The following is a 19,749-nucleotide window of genomic DNA, read 5'->3' on the forward strand; positions in this document are numbered from 1 at the left end:
ATGTTTTGGTGATGGATATATGTATGTATTCACTTCCATACATATATACGTATATATAGATATGTGTTTGGAATAACATAATGTAAAACATGTTGTTGTTTTTTTCATTTTGTAAATGAGCTCAATATTTTAAAGCAAATAATATTAAACAGTATCAACTGATTTTTATCTGTGGTTCCAAGTACTTCACATTCTGTTTTATTTTGGTAGCACTGGTGGAGGCAGTTTTACTAGAGCAGTATTAGCAGCATTAAGGTGTTCTATCTGCTCATCTCTGAGACTTATCTGAGCATATTCTCATACTGTCTTACTGTACAACATGGCACAGGCTTTAGCAGCAATTAATGCTGACTGACAGCCAAGAGCTTGGGCAGTGAACAAAGAGATTGAACAGCAGGTCTGTTCCTCACCTGGAAAGGTGTGTCAACTGGCCTTGGACGCTGGAGTAGATGGGGTCCAAGTAAAGGAAGTCAGCAATCAGAGGGACAGCAACATGGGCAGTGGGAGTAGCAGTGCTACCACAACTGTTAACAGGTGAGTTAATGTAACATGGTAAAAGGGGGTACACCTGCAGTGGGAAGTGCAGGCTTTTGTAGCAGTGCAAAAAAATAGCATCTGTGTTTTATTGTTGTTGTAAACTACATGTTTAGGATTATCTGCAGGTTTTGTTGCAGAGCTTAAACATTTTGTTCACTGCAGTTAAAATGTATTCGAGCCTGTGTCAAGGATTTACTTTCGGCAACCAGATAATTAATCACTGTGGCAAGCATTTTTTTTTCATAGTTATGTACTGTATGCAAGGCACAAATCCGTGTTATGTGTATTTATTGCCAAGTGGTAAAACGTAAATGTATACCCCCCCCCCCCACCCCCAAAAAGTTTACATTCTCTCTTTCTCTCCAACACAGGAAGGTTTTTAATGTAGTCCAGTGGCTTTTAAAAGTTTTATGACATTCACAACTTCAGAAGCAGTTTACGCCTAACACATTCTATCAACTTTTACCAATTAAAAATCAATCCAATTTGAATGTTATTATTTTCTTTCCTTATTTCTCCAAAAAATGTTTTTTATCTTAATTTTATGTCGTATATTTACCTTGGTCATCGTTACCCCACCTGCTTCAACCGTGGGGGACAAGCCACTGTTTGGGGATGCCTGCTACGGATATGATTTAAAGTTAAAAATAATAATTTAAATAAGGCGCAAATAATATTTACATAACATAACAAATAACCGAAATTAATGTTTATATTTTAAGAGAACGTATTTTGACAATATTCAATATTAAGTAACAAAATGCACATACTTATATAACTGACCATAACCAGACTGCTGTATCGTTTTTTATCGCTAGATGGAGTTAGAGTCTATAAAGAATTTCCGAGGCCCACGTTAGATTTTTCTGTCTACTGCTGAATGATTGGGAACTTACAAAATACAGCAGGGGCACTAAAAAGCATTTGGGTCTCTTTTTTCTTTCTTTCTATTAACAGTCTTTCATCAACTAAGTTTAACATAAAAAATATATGATGACAGCACACAAGTCGGTTACCGTATACAGCACGTCTAATGATGCTTCCCATGTTACACCAAGCAGCAGATGGTTAGCATGTCCAGGCACTAATGGAGCCAAAAGACAACAAGGAATATTTAATTCATTGAAATACTACGGGCCTGTAAACGGAGACTGAATGCCGATGTTAAGCAAACTACTGCATTTTTCATCTTCCTCACTTTTATTCGGGAAAGCCACACATAGTCACATGTCCAGGTCCTCACGCGTCCCAACCACTACCATACGCATCGCTGTATCCTTCCGCGCTTTTTTTAATTTACCACTTCCTGGCTTTCAAAAGGCGTAAACCCGATATAAAAGTGAAATAAATCTTCCTTTTTCGTGTTCTTGATGCTACAATGGCCGCAGCGATTGATATAAGACTCTAAAGACCCCCTTTCCCTTTTTACACGTTCTCTCGGATGGATATCGTAGCATCCCTAGAAAGTAGTGCCACAGCTTGAGGTTCTAAAGAGATCACCTTGAGCTGAGCTCAGTGATACGCCAGTCACATCGGTTCAACAGCTACTAAAGGTGGGTATCCTCAACAGGGGGTTCAGCTGCATTGTCTGTCGATCCATCGGACCTGTTACAGCTTTTAAAACCTGTAAGACTTTTATTTTCAGTAGCTATTTTTTTTACACTCTGGTAAGATTACCGAGTAACTCTGCGTGTTGCTCACCGACATGTGGTTTCCTGTCTTTCTCATTTACCGGAATTTTAATTGATTACTATTTTAAAGCCTCAAAATGTAACAGTGTTAATACAGCTAGATGAATACAGTCAACTTAGATCAGCCATTTTAAACCCCTCATATGCGGACTTAGAAAGCTTTTAACAGCCTTGGGGCAGTGCATTTAATAAACGGATAAACCGAGGGAATGTATGTGTAAATTGAGCAGCTGCTTATATTACAAACTCTCAAAAAGTAGCAGTATTGTTTTTGTAGCCAACCCAGAAAATGTATGCATACCAGTAACATTTTATTTCATTCGCGTGAAACGTTGTAAAATCGCTTCCTGTTGCCTCTTGACGTGGGTGTGGCCCCTCCGTCTTTTCGGCTTCCCATTGGTCAATCTCCGTGATGCGTCTAGCTCAGGAAAATGTGACGCAGGATGAGAACGTGACCTTTAGCGCATCGTCTTTACTATAACTTGATGCATTTTTATAAAACACTGATGCTTTATAGCTGATGTAGCTTTTAAATAATGAGAAAAATCTAGTTAATTTCATTGTTGGTAATGTAATGATACTTAAAGAATTGCGTGGTATGTGTTCTCCTTTTCCTCCGTGTGCCCGTTACTGCTAAGCTAAACTCATCACGATGCGCATCTTCATCCTTTAATTCATCAGTCTTTCCCCTCTTAAGTAAATGCCGGGCACGTTAGATGTTGTGTATGGCATGACCGTCCTGTAGATCTACTTTGAAATATGGGTTTTGTTTGACTACAGTAATTTTCCGCAGTGGTGGAAGGCCTTATTGACACTAGATACATAGGAATCCTGCCGGGTATGTGAACACTTCTTTTTTTTTTCCACAAAAAGAAGTCTTTTAGCTGAATTTTTAAACTGCAGTTTGATATCCTTAATAATTGTGAAATACACCTCGTGCATATGCTTTATTTTCTGAAATGCAGTTATTTGTATAACACTAATTGTCATTGATATGACCTTCCTGGTCAAATGAGCTGTTTACAAAATGAAGTCTCATTTAGTCTGTGAAGGTTCTCAGTCATCCAGGTCATCGTAGTCAAAGGAGCTTGCAAAGAAAAGCGTCTGGACTTCTTTAGTCTCAAGTCTCATTTACAAGAGCCCAACCAAATCAGATTGTCAGGCAACTGACTGAGTTCTGTTGAAGTGATTAACTCCACAAGAGAACCTTGAGTGTCTTTGCCACTTAAAGCTAGACTGAAAGCACAGAACTCTAGAGGCAATGTTGTAATTATTTTCTCACATAAAGGCAGAGTAACCCAAGTTAAATTGAGCCTGTGAACTTAAACTTCAGACTCTAGAACTTTTTTTTTTTTTTTTAAATCAACAAATACCTCAACAGAAGGTTCTGTGTGACAAACATCTGGGTCATCACTTAGTAATTTTCTGCTTTTGAAAGCATTGTAAAGGGCACCTATCTGTTTACCAAGACCAGTGTGAGTCGTGGATGCCACCTGCTGCTACAGTTAATGAATAAAACTACAATTTCCTCTTCTAGTAGGAACTCCTGTCCTTGACCTGCTGTTTTGATAAGAAAGTTTAGCTTTAGCAAAGCTGGTGGTCAGTGTATTAATCTGGACCAAAGAGCTGTTGGTCTCTCTACTGTAGATGTATGTTTGCTAATGCCGCATGGAGCCAACTCCACCATTATGAGTATTCCTCTGCCACCACCTGACAAAATGGTCACTCTAAAGGTACACACTACCCTAAATAAAGTTTGTAATAATCTGTAGATTCTAACAACCATCATGTATTCTGAGGATTAGCTTTCTGCCACTTGACTTGCCATGTTGTGTTATTATTAGCCAAAAATCCATTTTTAGACTCGGGGCTACCCTAGACTGGTAGCAACACTGGTGTCAGAATACTCCTGTACCATCACAGAAGTCTCATGTATGTCGGTTGTATTAGATCGTGGTGACTGTCTAGTCACTGTGGGTGCTCTTCATATCCTTTATCCTCATTGAATGGATTTACTCTTGAGCTCCTGGGAATGTTGCACACATGCACGCACGTTGCTGCCGCACTCAGTTCTGCTGTAGCAAGGAGAAGTTTGTTCGCTGGCATTGGAAGCTCAAGCACACTGGGGTGGCTATGGAGGTCATTTGTGTTAACATGCTTTGTCCCCAAGAAGAACAGGAAGATCTACTGGGGGTATGTAGTGTAACCTGCAAATGGTCCCTTGGTTGAGAGAGTGTGGAGGATTGAAACCATTCAAGAGCCACCTTGGATTAGCCCAGTGTTACATCACATGCTTAGCAGGTCATACAAAGTGTTATGTCGCCCTGGCAGGAATGCTACTGTAACTGCTTATGATTGCACAGCTGTTTTCATAGATAAGTTGGATAAGAAATGGTTTAGAAAGACGTGATAAGATGGTGAGAGAATATGTTACAGAAGTATGTCTTACAAAATGATTATCAGCACTCTGCTCTTAGCTGGTCCTGTATCTGTGTCAGGGTTGCTGTAGCTGCTGCTGGTCTGTGACTACTGTCCACTAGGTATCCGGGGTTCAGAGATGCCTCTTTATGTAGTCATTGTGTTTCTCTATAACAACAAGGAGCATGCAAGCTGGAACAATGCATGTTCTTTGGCCAGTCTCATTCCTTCTGGTTCAAAAATAACACTTCACTTGAGGATACAGGCAGTATGTGAGTGTGAGAGGACATTTCTCCTGAACTGCAAAAGACACATGCAGAGAATTCTGTGTATTTGCAGAAGAAAATCTTATCAGATCCCTATTTTATGACAGTAATGATGAGACATTCAGCACATTTTTGGTTGATGCACATTTGAAATCCCCAACCTCAACAAGCAAGGGTAAGCTAGCAATTCTGTCACTAGAAGCAAGCCTGTAGTTTTATTACTATTCCTACTCCTAGATACAGCTATGTGTTTTTGTTTTTTTGTTTTTTTTTGCCAACTATGACTGTTTGTGTGTCCTGGAGACACATTATGTAGTGGGAACTACAGCAACAGGGCTTTTGAGCACTTTGGCAAGGGTCAGTATATCGGTCTGTGGAAAGCTTTTTATCACAGTAGCTTTCCAGAGATGCAAGGAACAGCCTAGTAAATATAGAAGGCTTTACATGTGTGCCCACGTGTAGCACCAAGACTGGCTGTATGGTGCAGAGAGGCCTATGGGCCTGCCCAGCTTGACGTTTCTGTCACAGTTCTAAATTTTTTATTTTATTTTTTAATGCATCTCTTTTCAAGTGAATTCTCTCTATCTGTTGTATAAATACAGAATTTTCCTTTTTTGGGGGGGGAAGTTGGTTTTGGACATATTTGTAGTCGTCTAACAAACATCTTCTGTAGGAAGTTGCATAAAACTTCATTTCCACATTTCCTTCTAAATGTCTTTAAAGTTCAATACAGTCCAACATTGCAAAACTGAAGAGGTTTAACGTTAAAGATGTAACATTCAAATTAGACTGTAGAAAAGAGTGACAATGATGGCATTGCATCTAGATGTTGCATTTTTCTCAGATGTTTTGATTGTCTGATTGTCATCGGCTGTGTTTGTTCGACATCATGCTATTGTACTATTTAATCCATTTTGTTAAAGTCGTTTTATTGCTTTTTGGGTCACACCAGGAAATCATTTAAAAACGGCATGCTGCAGTAGCTAGCATGATTACAGGCTCCTTTTGCCCCCTCTGAGATTTTTCCTTGTGGTTCAGCCCACTGAGGGGTTGAGTGTGCTGCAGTAGTGTGACTGAGCTCACGTACAACATTAGTCTGCCTCATTGATGGAAATGTTACATCACCAGTTAGCAGGCTGCTGGCAGTGAGGTTCTGTCTGGAATCCCCCACCATGATGCATTTGCATTTAGGATGTTATGAGTAAGAGAAAGTCAGACCACTACCACGTGTCTGCAGTAAATCTTCCACTGAGAAATTACCACAAAGATGGCTTTAGCTTCAGTTGTAGCTGCAGCATCTAAAAATTGTCTGTGTTTTCCAGATTTTAGCCTTTGTATCCTGTTCTGTGTATATTGGTAGGGAATTAAGACTGGTACTAAAGGTGGCTTTTAGTGACTTGTCAGCCTGTTGCTTTGATTTAAAAATAAATAAATAAATAAAATAAACCCTTCAAATCTACTTAGAAGTGAAGTTAATCAAATCTGATTAATTTTGCTGTCTGTAAAACCAGCCTATTAAATGAAATATTTGTTTTAGTTGTGTAACCACAGCAACCAGAGCCCTAAAAGAAGCTGCACTCATAATCACTATAGATAAGTAATGTTACACCCTGCTGAGACATGCCTACCTTGTTGGATTAAGCATGCTACAATGCTCATTGATACAGTACCTCATAACTCTGATTCGTAGGCTGAAAGGAAGGGAGTGTCCCAGCCACACATAAAAGTTCCCTGTGTGCAACTGACTATATTGAGTCACTTCCCACTGCACAGGATTTTAGGTAATCTCTGTTCTATACAGCCTTGTGTTTTACAACTAGAAAAGAGTGATGGTTTCATGTTGAAAGTACAGAAATTCCAACCTTCTAGTTGAGATGTGACTGGAATCGGTGACTCAGCAAGAAGGGTGGGTGGTCTAGCAGCTCAATGGGCTGTACTACTCTGTATAAGCCTTAGCATGTCCTCTAGCACCACAGATCAACGTTAATATATTTCCTGTTCGTTTTTAAGCTATTCCAAAGAGGTTGGAGTTATTTTCCTTAATTATTGAAGCGTGAAACATTCATATCCTCAAATTCAAGATAGTCTTGTGCAAATTCTGTGCTCACAATAACCCAGTGCAATATTTAGATTTCATAAGGTGTGAGTATTTGGAGTTCGTGACTCAGTTTTCCCCTTATGGCAAACTGAGCCATGACTTATGTATATCATGACACATTTTGTTGGACTTGTGCAGTCTAATACAAAGGTATACAAAAAGGGCTTAGACTGTTAACAGTCTTACTGTTACTCTATGATATAAACTAGCCTAACTAATAGCTATCCTGTTTTACAACACAAATGCAGGTATGTGGATGATGCTTTCAGTGGAATCCAACAACCTCAGTAATAGATGAATTTTTTATTTTTATGTATTTTTTTTCTCTTTCCTGTTTAGGACTTCTCCAGTTGCACCAGGAATCATCATGCCTCAGTTAAAAGGAGATATGGGCTCGGCCTTCATCCAGACACAGCAGCTCTATGCTGCTACGGCCGACACTTTCCTGGAACACATGTGCCTGCTGGATATCGACTCAGAGCCCATCACTGCACGCAACACCGGAATTATCTGCACCATTGGTTGGTCCAACCTACCTTTTTTTTTACTTGTACTCACACAATAATAGATGTGGAACGAAGCTCTTTGTACACTTAAAAGAGAACTTCTGTTTTTAAAGCCGCTGTTGTAGGGGCAGCTTAAAAGCTAAGACACTGCATTTCTGGAGCTTTAGTTTTTGGTTTTGTGGTGCAAACGTTGCAACGTTTGGTTAAGTTTTCCGTTCACACCATTGAGTCTTCATACAGTACCGTATCTTTTAACAAAATAAGATCTGTTTGGAATTTTACATTTTGGACTTTAGTTTGTACACAATGACTTGTTCCTCCCTGCTAGTAAACGGTATCAAAATCCTAAATGTTAGAATTTTCAATAACTCTGTGCAGGGCCAGCCTCTCGATCTGTGGACATGCTGAAGGAGATGATCAAGTCTGGAATGAACATTGCTCGCTTAAACTTCTCCCATGGCACACATGAGGTGGGTCTTCCTACAACTCGGTCTTGGGCAATGGCAGTTTACATTTCAGACAGTTAAATCAAATTTTATCTGAGCTGATGGTTTCTTCAAATATAGTTCTTTGTTTGTTTTTAAAGGTGTTGCAGATTCTGAAAATTCAGTGTAGAAATCATTAATAATTTTCTTTGAATTTTTTTTTTTTAACATACTTGACTTTAATATATTCTTGGACTGAGTAGATCTAGCTGTTTCACAAAGAATCAATGTAACTGTAGATTTGAAAATGGAAAACTAAATCAAAGCTTTGCTGTTTTGCAGTGCTAGAAAAGCAAGCAGCAACACCTGGCTTTGTTTTGGGGGTTTTTTTCCAGCTGGAAAAACCATAATGGTTTTCTCATAGTGGTTGTGGTGTAACGCTGAAAGTCAGCCAATGTGATTACCTGCCACTTAAGTTATTATTGAAAGCTCCGGTTACCCAGGTAGGCAGCATAAGCCATGGGCAGGCAGTAGCTGTTTATAAAACCACAAACGATACACTGCTAGTTAATTAGCATGCACTAAGGTGCAAAGCTAGCTGTGTTTAATTTTCTTATAGCATTTCCCTCAGCTCTGTAGCAAATGTTGGCCAGCATTGAGAAGTAGCAAGATTTTTTGGGGGAAAAGTGCACCTACATTCTTTATCTTCCTTTAAGATATAACAATGTATTTTAGTTCGTTTGCACTCCTGCTTGTGCTAGGATTTAGTTTCATTATTGGTGTACTACTTTTCATCATCTACTTGACTGAGGAATTTCCTTTTGAGAAACGCTACACTCAAACTTATATCATACATGGCACAGGTTCAGAAGGTCTGTCATAATCAAGTGTAACCTGTGTTCAAGGACGCACAGAGTGGCATGTCACCCGTCCAGTTATTAACCGTGACAGCTTTATAGCCAAATACACACTTAAAAATGCAAGCTCATGTCAGTCCATGCTTCATGAACTCCTGTCTCAGGAAAACGAGACAGGAGGACGGTGCACCCCGCCCACCATCTGTTTGACCCACTGCCCTCTGACGGCGCGTCAGGTCAATCAGTTCCCACACTTCCATATTCACAAAGGGCTTCTTCCTCTGAGCCATTTGGACTGTAAACAAGCATCCCCCCTTCCCCAACCAACACACACCCCACTCCTGCCCACCCACCTTACTAATCTGAGCCATGGATTGAGTAACCCCCATCCCTCAGGCCACTCATTTAAAAATAAATAAGGTTTTTTTTTTTGTTTTTTTTTTCTCCACTACTTCCAAGCACTTTGCAACTTGGTAGTATACATTTCTCCTGTTTGCTATTTATTCATTCTGCCAACTATTTATATTTTATTCCACCACAGTGGAGCTCCCAAAATTTCGTTGTACGTGTACAATGACAATAAAGGGCTATTCTATTCTCTATTCTAACCCCATGATGATAACGTATAATTATGACCCAGTTTATAGTCATGTGAGTTGTATTTTTATCTGTTAATTGTCTGGCGTTACTTTTATGTCTGCTTTGTAAAACCTTTATCTGAGAATAAATGCATAAAGTAGTATTGCTCTTTAACATGTTTGCAGTCCAAGATGGAATAGAAAGAGGTTGTTAGGGACAGTTTTGACTGAAAGAAATAGTTGGGGTTGACATCTGGGGAAGAGTATTTACTGGAAATATATTAACATATTGACTTCTTCCTTGCTTTACAGTATCATGCACAAACAATCAAGAACGTTCGTGAGGCATGTGAGAGCTTTGAGCCTGGCAGCATCCAGTACAGGCCTATTGGCATTGCTCTGGACACCAAGGGCCCAGAGATCAGGACTGGCCTCATTAAGGGAGTGAGTTTAGCTCCACTTGTTCTTTACAAAGCTTCAGTAGAATAAAACCCAACCAGAAAGAACAATAACTTATGTGATGATTGTGTTAATGATTTGACAGAGTGGTACTGCTGAGGTGGAGCTGGTGAAAGGCAACATGATCAAGCTTACCTTAGATGATGCTTACCAGGAGAACTGCAGTGAGGACATTCTCTGGCTTGATTACAAGAACATTACCAAAGTTGTTGAAGTTGGCAGCAAGGTCTACATTGACGATGGACTCATATCCCTGCAAGTCAAGGAGATTGGTGAGTAAAAGCCAGGCCATGATAAATGAGGCCAGCCTCAAAGTCTCTTCTTCTGATCTATTATAATATTTAAAAAATACTTATGTTTATTTTTCACCTCCAAAGGCACTGATTTCCTCAGTTGTGAGATCGAGAATGGTGGCACCTTGGGAAGTAAGAAGGGAGTGAACCTCCCCGGTGCTGCTGTAGACCTGCCAGCTGTTTCTGATAAGGACATCCAAGACCTGCAGTTTGGTGTGCAGCAGGGAGTCGACATGGTCTTTGCCTCTTTCATTCGCAAAGCGGATGATGTGCATGCTGTCCGCGCAGTGCTAGGAGAGAAGGGCAAAAACATTAAGATCATCAGCAAGCTTGAGAACCATGAAGGTGTACGCAGGTGTGTGGAAATGGCTTGCTATATCCACATCTTTTATTTAAATGGTGTATTGTAGAGAAGAAATAAAAGATTAAGCTGAAACCTTTTTTTAAAGGGCTTTAAAGTGGTCTTTATGAGTGTATGTTTATGCCATAGTCCTGACAATATATCATAACAAATGGTTGCACTTGATGAATTTGATAAGCTGGAATTTTTGTACCCGTTTTGCAGATTTGATGAGATCATGGAGGCCAGCGACGGTATCATGGTTGCCCGAGGTGACCTGGGTATTGAGATCCCCACAGAAAAGGTCTTCCTTGCCCAGAAAATGATGATCGGTCGCTGCAACAAAGCTGGCAAGCCAATCACCTGTGCCACTCAGGTCAGACAACAGTAAAGAAAATGTTGCATTTCCTCCTAGCACATCTAGTTTGCTGAGTACTCGGTGTACTAATCATCCTGTCGGCCTAAATGTGTTCAGCTACGTAAATTTTAACCAGACTGGTTTTATTTTCCTAAATTATTCAGATGTTGGAGAGCATGATCAAGAAGCCTAGACCCACTCGTGCTGAGGGCAGTGATGTAGCCAACGCAGTGCTGGATGGAGCCGACTGCATTATGCTCAGTGGAGAGACTGCCAAGGGAGACTATCCTCTGGAGGCAGTGCGCACACAGCACATGGTGAGTTAATGTATAATAACAATATCAAAAGATGGGGAAAATATCTCAAATTAGGCCATAAAGAACTGTAATTTAAAGTAATGATTTTGTGATTTGATTGCATGAATTACAATTATAAATTGGAAAAGATTATAGCTACTGGGTGGTTATGCTTTCATTCTTTCCCTTTTTTCCCCTTTCAATTTTTTTTTTTTTTTGTGTTCACTTTCATGCCCATTGGCATAAACTTTTTACTTTGTCACTTGGTGAAACTTTAAGATGTCAGCCGACATCATCAATATACAAATGAACCATGTTAAAATTCTCAGTTGGGATAATTGACAAAATCCCAGTGATAATTCCGTCTGTGTTTGGCATTTAAATAACTCTGACATTGCATGATTTCCAAATCATAATGCATGTTGCCTGAACCCCTTCATCTAACACATTGGCTGTTACTGCTATTGTTTACTAGTTACTAAAGTTGCTATGATTTCAGGGAAATCTGTGGAACTTTGGTAGCTGTTAAATAATTCATAGTGCAAATCACTTGTATTCCAGAAAGAGGGAAAAAAATGTGGCTGCTGGAAAAGGGAACAGAAAAAGCATTTTTAAATGATGCTACACTCAATGACCTGATTAACAAAGGACTGTGGAGATTCCTTAAAATTTGCACACTGTATACCCACATTTGTGTTGTTTAGTTAGGGACAGTCTGAATGAAGTACAATAAAAGTAAAGCACCTTTGATGAAGTCTTAGACCCCATAGAAATTTGCTCTAAAGTATGCCCTTAATGCTGTGTTCATTGTTCATGCCTTTTTTTGGCTTACTGCAACTGTTCACAGCTACTCTGCAATAGAGATGCAGTGACTCAGCAGTCCTGCAGATCTTAGTTTTGAACTTGCTGCCCCCACAGTGAAGTTGGAAGGAATGCTTTAGAATCTTATGTACAGTACAGCCTCTTAATAGCCTCTGTTTATTTAAATAAAACACTTATTTAGTAAGGAAAAGGAAAATAAAACTAACTTCTTCTAAGCCTCTGTTAAAAGTTATTTCTGTATGGTTCCTCTTTATTCCTCCTGGCTGCCCTCAAGTTTCTTCAGCTTTTTGTGCAGTTTGTTTTGACTCAGTGTTTGTCATTTGTTTTTAACCCAGTAGCTTCTTTAGGACATATTTGTGATTTAATGTTTTAGATAATTTAATTTAAAATTAATATGCAGTTCACTGTATGTCATATTCGATATCATGTAAAAGTTTTTGTATTTTAATCTTGACATTCCCCTTTTTCCCCACTTACTGCACACCTAAATTCTTATATTGCCTTTCATTTCTTTTTTTTTTTTCTTTTTTTACCTCCTTCACTAACTTTTTTTTTTCTCCTGTTTTTCCATCTTCCTTAATTTGTTTTCCTTTTTCTTGTCACTTATTCTTGCTTTACAACTGTTTGCCTGGTTTGAAAACTTTCTTCGATGCATCTTGCCCTCACTTGTGCCAGATTGCTCGTGAAGCCGAGGCAGCCATGTTCCATCGGCAGGTGTTTGAGGACCTGCGTCGTTCCACGCCGCACTGCAAAGACCCTGCTGAGGCCATTGCAATCGGTGCTGTGGAGGCCTCCTTTAAGAGCTTGGCCTCTGCGATCATTGTGCTCACAGGCTCTGGAAGGTAGGCAGGTTATCTGGTCTGCCAGTTGGTGGAGGTCACTAATAACTGTATTTAAGGAGTCTGAGAGGCAGCGTAGGGCCAGGCAGGGACTTTCCAAGGGAACAACTGGGAGAGCTGGCAAACATAACTAGACTCATGGTTGGATGTTAAGAAGTTCTATAGAAGCAGTTAAATGCTTGTGTGGGGACCCTAAAGAAAAAAGACAACATATCCCCAACCCTATTACTCAATGTTCTTCTTCACTGATTTGTGTGTGTGTGTGTGTGTGTGTGAACATCTTCATTGGCTACATTAGCCATCCTTGTTTAACCAGGAGTCTAGCTACACATTTGCCAGTTAATCCCATTGGTGTGAGTAGCTCATTATAGTGTGTGTGATTGAGAGTAACCCCTCCCCAACCCTTCCCTTCGGGGTTCAGATAGCACGAGAGGCCGAGGCAGCCACCTTCCACAGAAAGCTGTTTGTGGAGCTGAGGAGACACTCGCAGCTGACCAGAGATCCTACAGAAGCAGTAGCTGTTGGAGCTGTTGAGTCATCCTTCAAATGCTGTGCTAGTGCCATTATTGTTCTCACTAAGACTGGAAGGTAAGGAAAAGTGGAATAGAGGTGACATGATTCGGGTCCGCAGGTAAGGTGTCGCCAAACGTGTGCCTGCCCATTTAACCCAGCTCCTCCGTCTTCCTCAAACACCTAATGTACTTGTGAAAATCCCCATCCTTCTAGTGTGAGTGTGTGTGTGTGTGAGTGTGTGATAACAGTAACTAATTTTATAAAAGATGAGACGGTTATGTCATTAGCCCAGGTGCCCATCTTTTAGACTCTTGTCATTTATAGTTTTGTGAAATTTTAGTTTGGATTGTTGTATTGGCTCAAAATGTTTGAGAACTTGTGACAAAAATATTATTTTAAAACCATAACTTATTTACACACTATGGTGTAAATATGCAGATTTTAAAAAATTGCCAGCATTTTTCTCTTATCATTATTAGCTGTACAGCAGCTGGTTTATTCAGAGAACGCCAAGTTCACGTTTAACAAAGTGATCCTTTAACAGTCTTTGCTATTAGAGGATCACTTGGTCTTTAACCGTGGACATCTTGGGCTACTGACAGTGACTTTAAACCTCTGCATATCGATGCTAAAACATAAGTGTTGTCACTTATTTTGGGCTACTCTGACCACTCACTATGGAAATGTTAGACTCTGGTTGCTTCCCTTGCCTCTCATACCTGTTGGGAGCAGAACACTGAGAAACAGAAATGAGCCAGACTATCTGAGAACACTTGTGTGTGGGTGGTGGATTATTAATTGCACTGAATTGCTTCTTTCAGGAAACCATCAGTATGGAGATGATTTGCATATATTAAGTTGTTAGTTTCTTACTTATTGCTGAAAATCACTAAGTATTATGAGTTAAATGCTTGGATATGTCTGCTTGGTTAAATGTTTTGCACTTTTTGGTGAAAAAAAATCTAATTAAAACCTCATTGTTCTGCACAACCTTTTTTTAACTACTAATTTACAAAACATTGGGATTCTCACCCATGTTAAATGGATCACTGAAACATTGAGTGTATTTTGGAAGTAGTATGTTAACCCCTAATGATATCAAGTATAACAACTGGAATCAGAAATGAAGGAAGAGTTCCATTAATGAAACGTGACTGGAGGGCTTTATAATAGGAAAACTTTCAGCCATTTTACAAGAGGAATTTGCTAATGTGAAATCGTGTTCCAAAAAGAAGTCTGCCTTGCAATCAAAAAGCACTGAATACCATAAAGCTGTAAAGAAGTTCAAAGTCCTTTACAAAAGTTAGATAAGAAAAAATGATTTAATACTGTGGCTGTGTCCTTGATGAGCGAAGCTTCTAGCTGTCTGTTAAAAGATGAGTTGGGTAAAGTCGCTGTTCACAGGTGTACCATATGCTAATCATGGGACACATCAATTGGTACAGTAGCACAGAGCAGGGATAACAATACACTCCACAAATAAACATTGTAAAACACTGTTTAATTCCCTTTTTTTTTGCTGATGAAACTTTAAATTAAGGTTACTCTATAATGAAGCAAAAAGATGGTAGCTACAACAGGACAGATGGATATAAAATTAAACATGCTCATTAAAGACCCCATATTGCAATTATTTGCCTAAGAACCTGTGGTTATCTTTACTTGATCATTTTAACTTTGAGACTTGGGCTATGATTGGACCAATCAATACAAATTTTTGGGCAGTTGTAATGGGTTCACCTGCTCAGTATGCATTAAAATCAATCTATTTCCTTTTTGGAATCTCTTCAGTAAACTTGTACTACTGCAGTCTTTACATCAATGAAATATGGATGAAGTGTTTAGTTTCCTCTGTGTCCGTGCAGGTCTGCCCACCTGATCTCCAGGTACAGGCCCCGTGCCCCCATCCTCGCTGTGACCCGTAATGCTCAAACGGCTCGTCAGGCCCACCTGTACCGCGGCATCTTCCCTGTCCTCTACACCAAGCCCTCAAACGAAGTGTGGGCAGAGGATGTAGACCTGCGTGTCAACTTTGCTATGGAAATGGGTAAGCAGCTGTTACCTTTAATACCCTGTATACTGTAAACCTAATTTAATACATCAAATAACCACTGCTTCATTTATTGTTTCATAATGATTTTTTTCTTTTCTTTCTTTTTTTTTTGTTTAGGCAAGGCCAGAGGCTTCTTCAAAGAGGGTGACGTTGTCATCGTGTTGACTGGCTGGCGTCCGGGCTCTGGTTACACCAACACCATGCGTGTGGTTCTGGTGGCCTGAACAGCCAGGAGGGCAGCTCTGCTTTCTCCTTTTTCTTTTTTTCTTTTTTCCCCTTTCATCTATCTTTCATAGCGTTCCAACACCACACCTCACTCCTGCTCACAGCCTTTGGAATCCAGACACTGGGGCTCACATGCTCTACCATTCAACAACTTAGCATTTAGGAAATGATGCAAAGGATTTTTGAAAAGGTACAACCCTCATGGTCGAGGTTTCGAGTGTGAGTGGAGTGTGTTTTTCGCACGGTTCTACCTATGTTCCATTCCTTTCAATTACCTAAATCAAACCAGTCTTCAGGGCCTCAGTAACACACCCTGACCAGAAACTGCTGTATTTATTCACTCAGAACACTTGTATAACTTTAAAAGTTGAATTTTATGAGTGACTGCTTCCTGGTCTGTGTGCATGTGCGTACTGACTCATGTTTAGGTGGGGTTGGTGGTGGAGCCAGCTGACCTTACCAGAGCCCCTTGAGTCTGTAAGGGCATACTAAAAACACTCCTCAGCTGGTTAATTGAACAAAGTAGTGGCATTCTCTGGGCTCCCCGCACAGTGGCTCCACCACTCCACCCAAACAAATCCTGCTCTAGTGCTGTCTATATGAAGTGTCCTCATTTGCCAGCTTTCACTGTACAACAGTGTATATGTAAGTGTTGCACTCCTAATTTACTCCAATGTTACATTCAATATTATACTTGACTCTTGTGAGTGGTGAACTTTTGTTTTGGGACATCCAATACTACTTATATTTTGACTGTCTATAGAAAGCTAGTTTTGGATGTCTAATTCAGAGGTAGTTACTGTGTTTGTGTGTTTAGTTGTGTCAAAGCCTTTACATTTCTTTGCGTTTAGATGATATCAAAGCTGGCACCTATGGAAAAATGTGTGGTTCACTAAAGATGACTTGTGTGATTGAGTATAGGACTGATGTAAAGATATGAAGCCCTGACCCTCTAAGTCAATGGTGGTGATGGGTAGGATCCCAGATTTTCTATCTCTGTTGGTGACCCGCTGTAACTGTCTCCACGTGTGTAACATGCTTTTGATTGTAATGCAAGAGTGTAAGAACTAACAAAATGTAAAGGAGTATTATAATGCTTAGCTGGTGTACTGAGCTGTCCAACAAGACTTGAGTTCCATCAATAAAAGAGATGAGCACCTATCTGAATGTTGTGATGTGTTTGAATCATTGTTTGTGGGTATATTCAATTTCCGTGCACAAAGTAAAGGAGTGAGACTAGTGAGACTTGACTCCTTTATTAAAATTTATTTAAATGTGTTCTAATCACCAAAAGGTTTCACAGTGGTACAGGGTATTGCTAGACGCAACAGTATCCAGGAATGTAAGAACTTACAAGTACAGTTGGCAAAGTGTTTTTCCATATTTGACCATTAATGACAATATTTTTAACATCTTCTGTAGTGGCTGGGTTTGGCTGAAGGATAGTCTTTATCCTTACAACTTGATGTGTTCCTTGCAGTGGTGTAGGAATAAAGGTTAATTTTGAACCAATAAAAGAAAATTATCTGGCTCCCGTTAATCACAGCATGGGTACGTGTTTAACATTTACTGGCAGTCCTGGCTGTACACCACCCCCACCTGCCTGCGGATCTCATCCTCCAATTCAGCCAGCAGGAGAGAGTCTGCATGGGACATGACAGTACTTTCCTTCAGCCCTGGGGGGGGGGGGAAGAAATAATGTTAGGCTTGCTTATGTTTTTAAGTAGTGTTTCTGATGCCACCTTGTGTTAAAGGTGTGCATTACAAGTCAGTCAATAGCCAAAATATTTGGACCATTAATGATTTTGGTTTTTTTTCCCTTAGTGTGGATGCAGACTAATAATCTAAAAGTCTTAGTACCTTTGAGCAAACACTGTCGAACCTCTTCTGCTTCATAACGCATTCCTGTACTATTGATGAAGTTGAGAGGCAAATAGGGTTCTGGAACTGGGTACTCAGTCTCCTTCTCATTCACCACTAATGATGTGGGGCACCACATAGCAGGGACCTAAGAAATAGATTTAGATAAATAATATTAAAAAAATATAGAGATATATAGATATTTGATTCAGAAATTACCTTGGTTGACTTTGAAATGATTTGTATGATGTATATCCTTAATGATTAACAAAAAAAGGTTTGCTCAAACTAATAAAATTTAATTTAACCTTTGATGACCTACCCGAACTGTGCCCTTTGTTCCCATAATAATGGCATCATTGGGCAGTTTTACACCCGAGGAGCAGGTAATCACTGCCATTCTGTTCTTGGAGTACTTCAGAATGGCGACCACGGTCTCATCCACTCCTATAATGACAATATAATTTATATTATATATATATATATTGTTATATATTTGTTATTATATACTATAATAGCAAAGAAAGTACATTTGGTAAAGACACATTAGGATGAAGGAATATGGAGACATGGTTGGCTGAAAATATTGGACCATAAATAACTGCTGCAGTTCAATCTTTATTGTGCCTCATAAAGGCAACAATAGATAAAGACTTAAAAGAGGAATGCTGTAAAAGAAAAAAAATTGAGTTCACACTCAGCAGATGTCATGGTGTCACTAAAGCTGGAACATTAACTTTACAACTTGAGCTTTTTTCAGATTTCAGTTCCCTATAATGTTATCACATGACAAGCTGCAACTGAAAACAGCTTTGTCACTGTCAGCTCTATTGTGGACCACAAAAATAATACATTTTAGTGACTAAAATGTCAACAAAGATTGTTTTTTCATTGTTTTTAAGCGAGCAACAGAAAAAAAGAACGAGTCAGCTATTCCACCATTGCCATTTGACTCAGGACAGTAGTATAAAGAGCATTATCGTGTAAGTTCAAAACTACATGTTAATAAGTGACACGGCTTTAAAAGTCATTACCAGTCTCCACGTGCACTACTCCACTAGCTTGGATGCTCTCTGGCTTCTCTCCATTATACACCATGGATACAAACTGCAAGCAGTAGATCCCAATGTCTAGTAATGCTCCTCCACCTAGCTCCTTCTGCATTGCTCTCGGTACATGCATCAATGGCACACCAAACTCTGATCTGACCATCTTCACTTCGCCCAGCTCCCCCTGAGCCAGCAATCGTCTGATCTCAACTGAGACTGGGAAAAAGCGGGTCCAAACAGCCTGGAACAAAAACACAGTAGATATTTCATACACTCACATATACGTACTTGGTTCTGAGTAAATTACATAGAATCAGCTAAAAATTAACTAAATGTTTTTACATTCTCTTATTTACATGAGGGTTTGACACTTTGACGTGCACCAAAATTGAAATAAAGAAACACTTATGACTAATAGTGAAGGTGAAAAATAACACCAAGAGGAGAATTTCCTTTTTCTTTATGGTTTTCTGTACTTGTACCTCCATGAGAAAGACACCATTCTTTTTGGCTGAGGCCAGAATCTGCTGCACCTCCTTGGTGTTCATAGCCAGTGGCTTCTCACACAGCACATTCTTCTTGGCATTTGTAAAGAGCAAACAAGTGTTCAGATGGTACGGGTGGATTACTCCGATGTACACCACATCTGCAAATACATAAAGATGCCAACCAGAGAGAGCACCATAACAAGAATGATTATGGAGTCTAACAAACATCTAAGTCCTAACCGGAGCAGGAGCTTTAAATCATCAGCGAAGCAAACCGAATCAGCAAACTTTTGGCAGAAACTGACCAATGTCACGATCTCTGGCCAGCTCCTCATAACTGCCATACGCTTTGGAGATGCTGTGTTTTTTGGCAAATTCCTGTGCATCCTCCAGCTTGCGTGCTGCCACAGCCACAACCTGTAATACAGTCACAGATGAGTTCCTCCTGTCAATAACTAAGTAAGCAGGCAGTTTCTTGTTGAGTCTTGTCTTGTTTCCCGTTCCAGTTTATATAAATCTTCTGGATATATAACAATTAGGTAAGATTTTTATCTTTTGTTAGTATACAGGCTCCCTCAGTGCCACCACAAGGTCATCAGTTAAGTGTGATATGTGTTGGGAAAGTTACTTTTAAAATGTATTCCATTACAGAATACATGCCCCAAAATGTATTCTGTAACGTATTCCGTTACGTTACTCAATGACAGTAACGTATTCTGAATACTTTGGATTACTTAATATATTATCATGCTTTTTACAACAACGTGAATGTACTATT

At 39.6% G+C, this 19,749-nt stretch overlaps 2 protein-coding genes across 6 annotated transcripts in view; one reads left to right on the top strand and one right to left on the bottom strand.

Annotated features, from left to right (window-relative positions):
* Positions 1–346: 346 nt before the first annotated feature.
* On the top strand, positions 347–16,741 carry pkma (pyruvate kinase M1/2a). Of its 5 annotated transcripts, none has more exons than XM_005727670.2 (11): positions 347–534; positions 7,350–7,531; positions 7,895–7,986; positions 9,689–9,820; positions 9,921–10,107; positions 10,213–10,483; positions 10,694–10,844; positions 10,991–11,143; positions 13,205–13,371; positions 15,162–15,343; positions 15,467–16,741. In XM_005727670.2, the coding sequence occupies exons 1-11, from the start codon at positions 494–496 to the stop codon at positions 15,571–15,573; spliced, it is 1,665 nt and encodes a 554-aa protein (XP_005727727.1). In that variant the 5' UTR covers positions 347–493; the 3' UTR covers positions 15,574–16,741. The 5 variants fall into 5 exon arrangements, with proteins under 5 accessions (XP_005727727.1, XP_005727726.1, XP_005727728.1 ...); XM_005727669.2 differs by lacking the exon at positions 13,205–13,371 and adding an exon at positions 12,620–12,786 and having other exon boundaries at positions 359–534; XM_005727671.2 differs by lacking the exons at positions 347–534; positions 13,205–13,371 and adding exons at positions 2,008–2,090; positions 12,620–12,786.
* Positions 16,742–16,814: 73 nt separating this feature from the next.
* dhdh.2 (dihydrodiol dehydrogenase, tandem duplicate 2) overlaps positions 16,815–19,749 on the bottom strand; it is a 4,395-nt gene continuing 1,460 nt past the window's right edge. Inside the window, exons 2-7 of the mRNA XM_005727668.2 lie at positions 19,277–19,388; positions 18,966–19,129; positions 18,469–18,724; positions 17,757–17,881; positions 17,435–17,582; positions 16,815–17,250 (exon numbers count right to left, since the gene is read on the bottom strand). Coding sequence (XP_005727725.2) covers positions 17,141–17,250; positions 17,435–17,582; positions 17,757–17,881; positions 18,469–18,724; positions 18,966–19,129; positions 19,277–19,388 — 915 coding nt within the window. The 3' untranslated portion in view covers positions 16,815–17,140. The remainder of the gene's footprint in view (positions 17,251–17,434; positions 17,583–17,756; positions 17,882–18,468; positions 18,725–18,965; positions 19,130–19,276; positions 19,389–19,749) is intronic.

This window comes from Pundamilia nyererei, unplaced genomic scaffold (assembly GCF_000239375.1).
Source record: "Pundamilia nyererei isolate P.nyererei 1_Seehausen unplaced genomic scaffold, PunNye1.0 scaffold00025, whole genome shotgun sequence".
NCBI lineage: Eukaryota > Metazoa > Chordata > Actinopteri > Cichliformes > Cichlidae > Pundamilia > Pundamilia nyererei.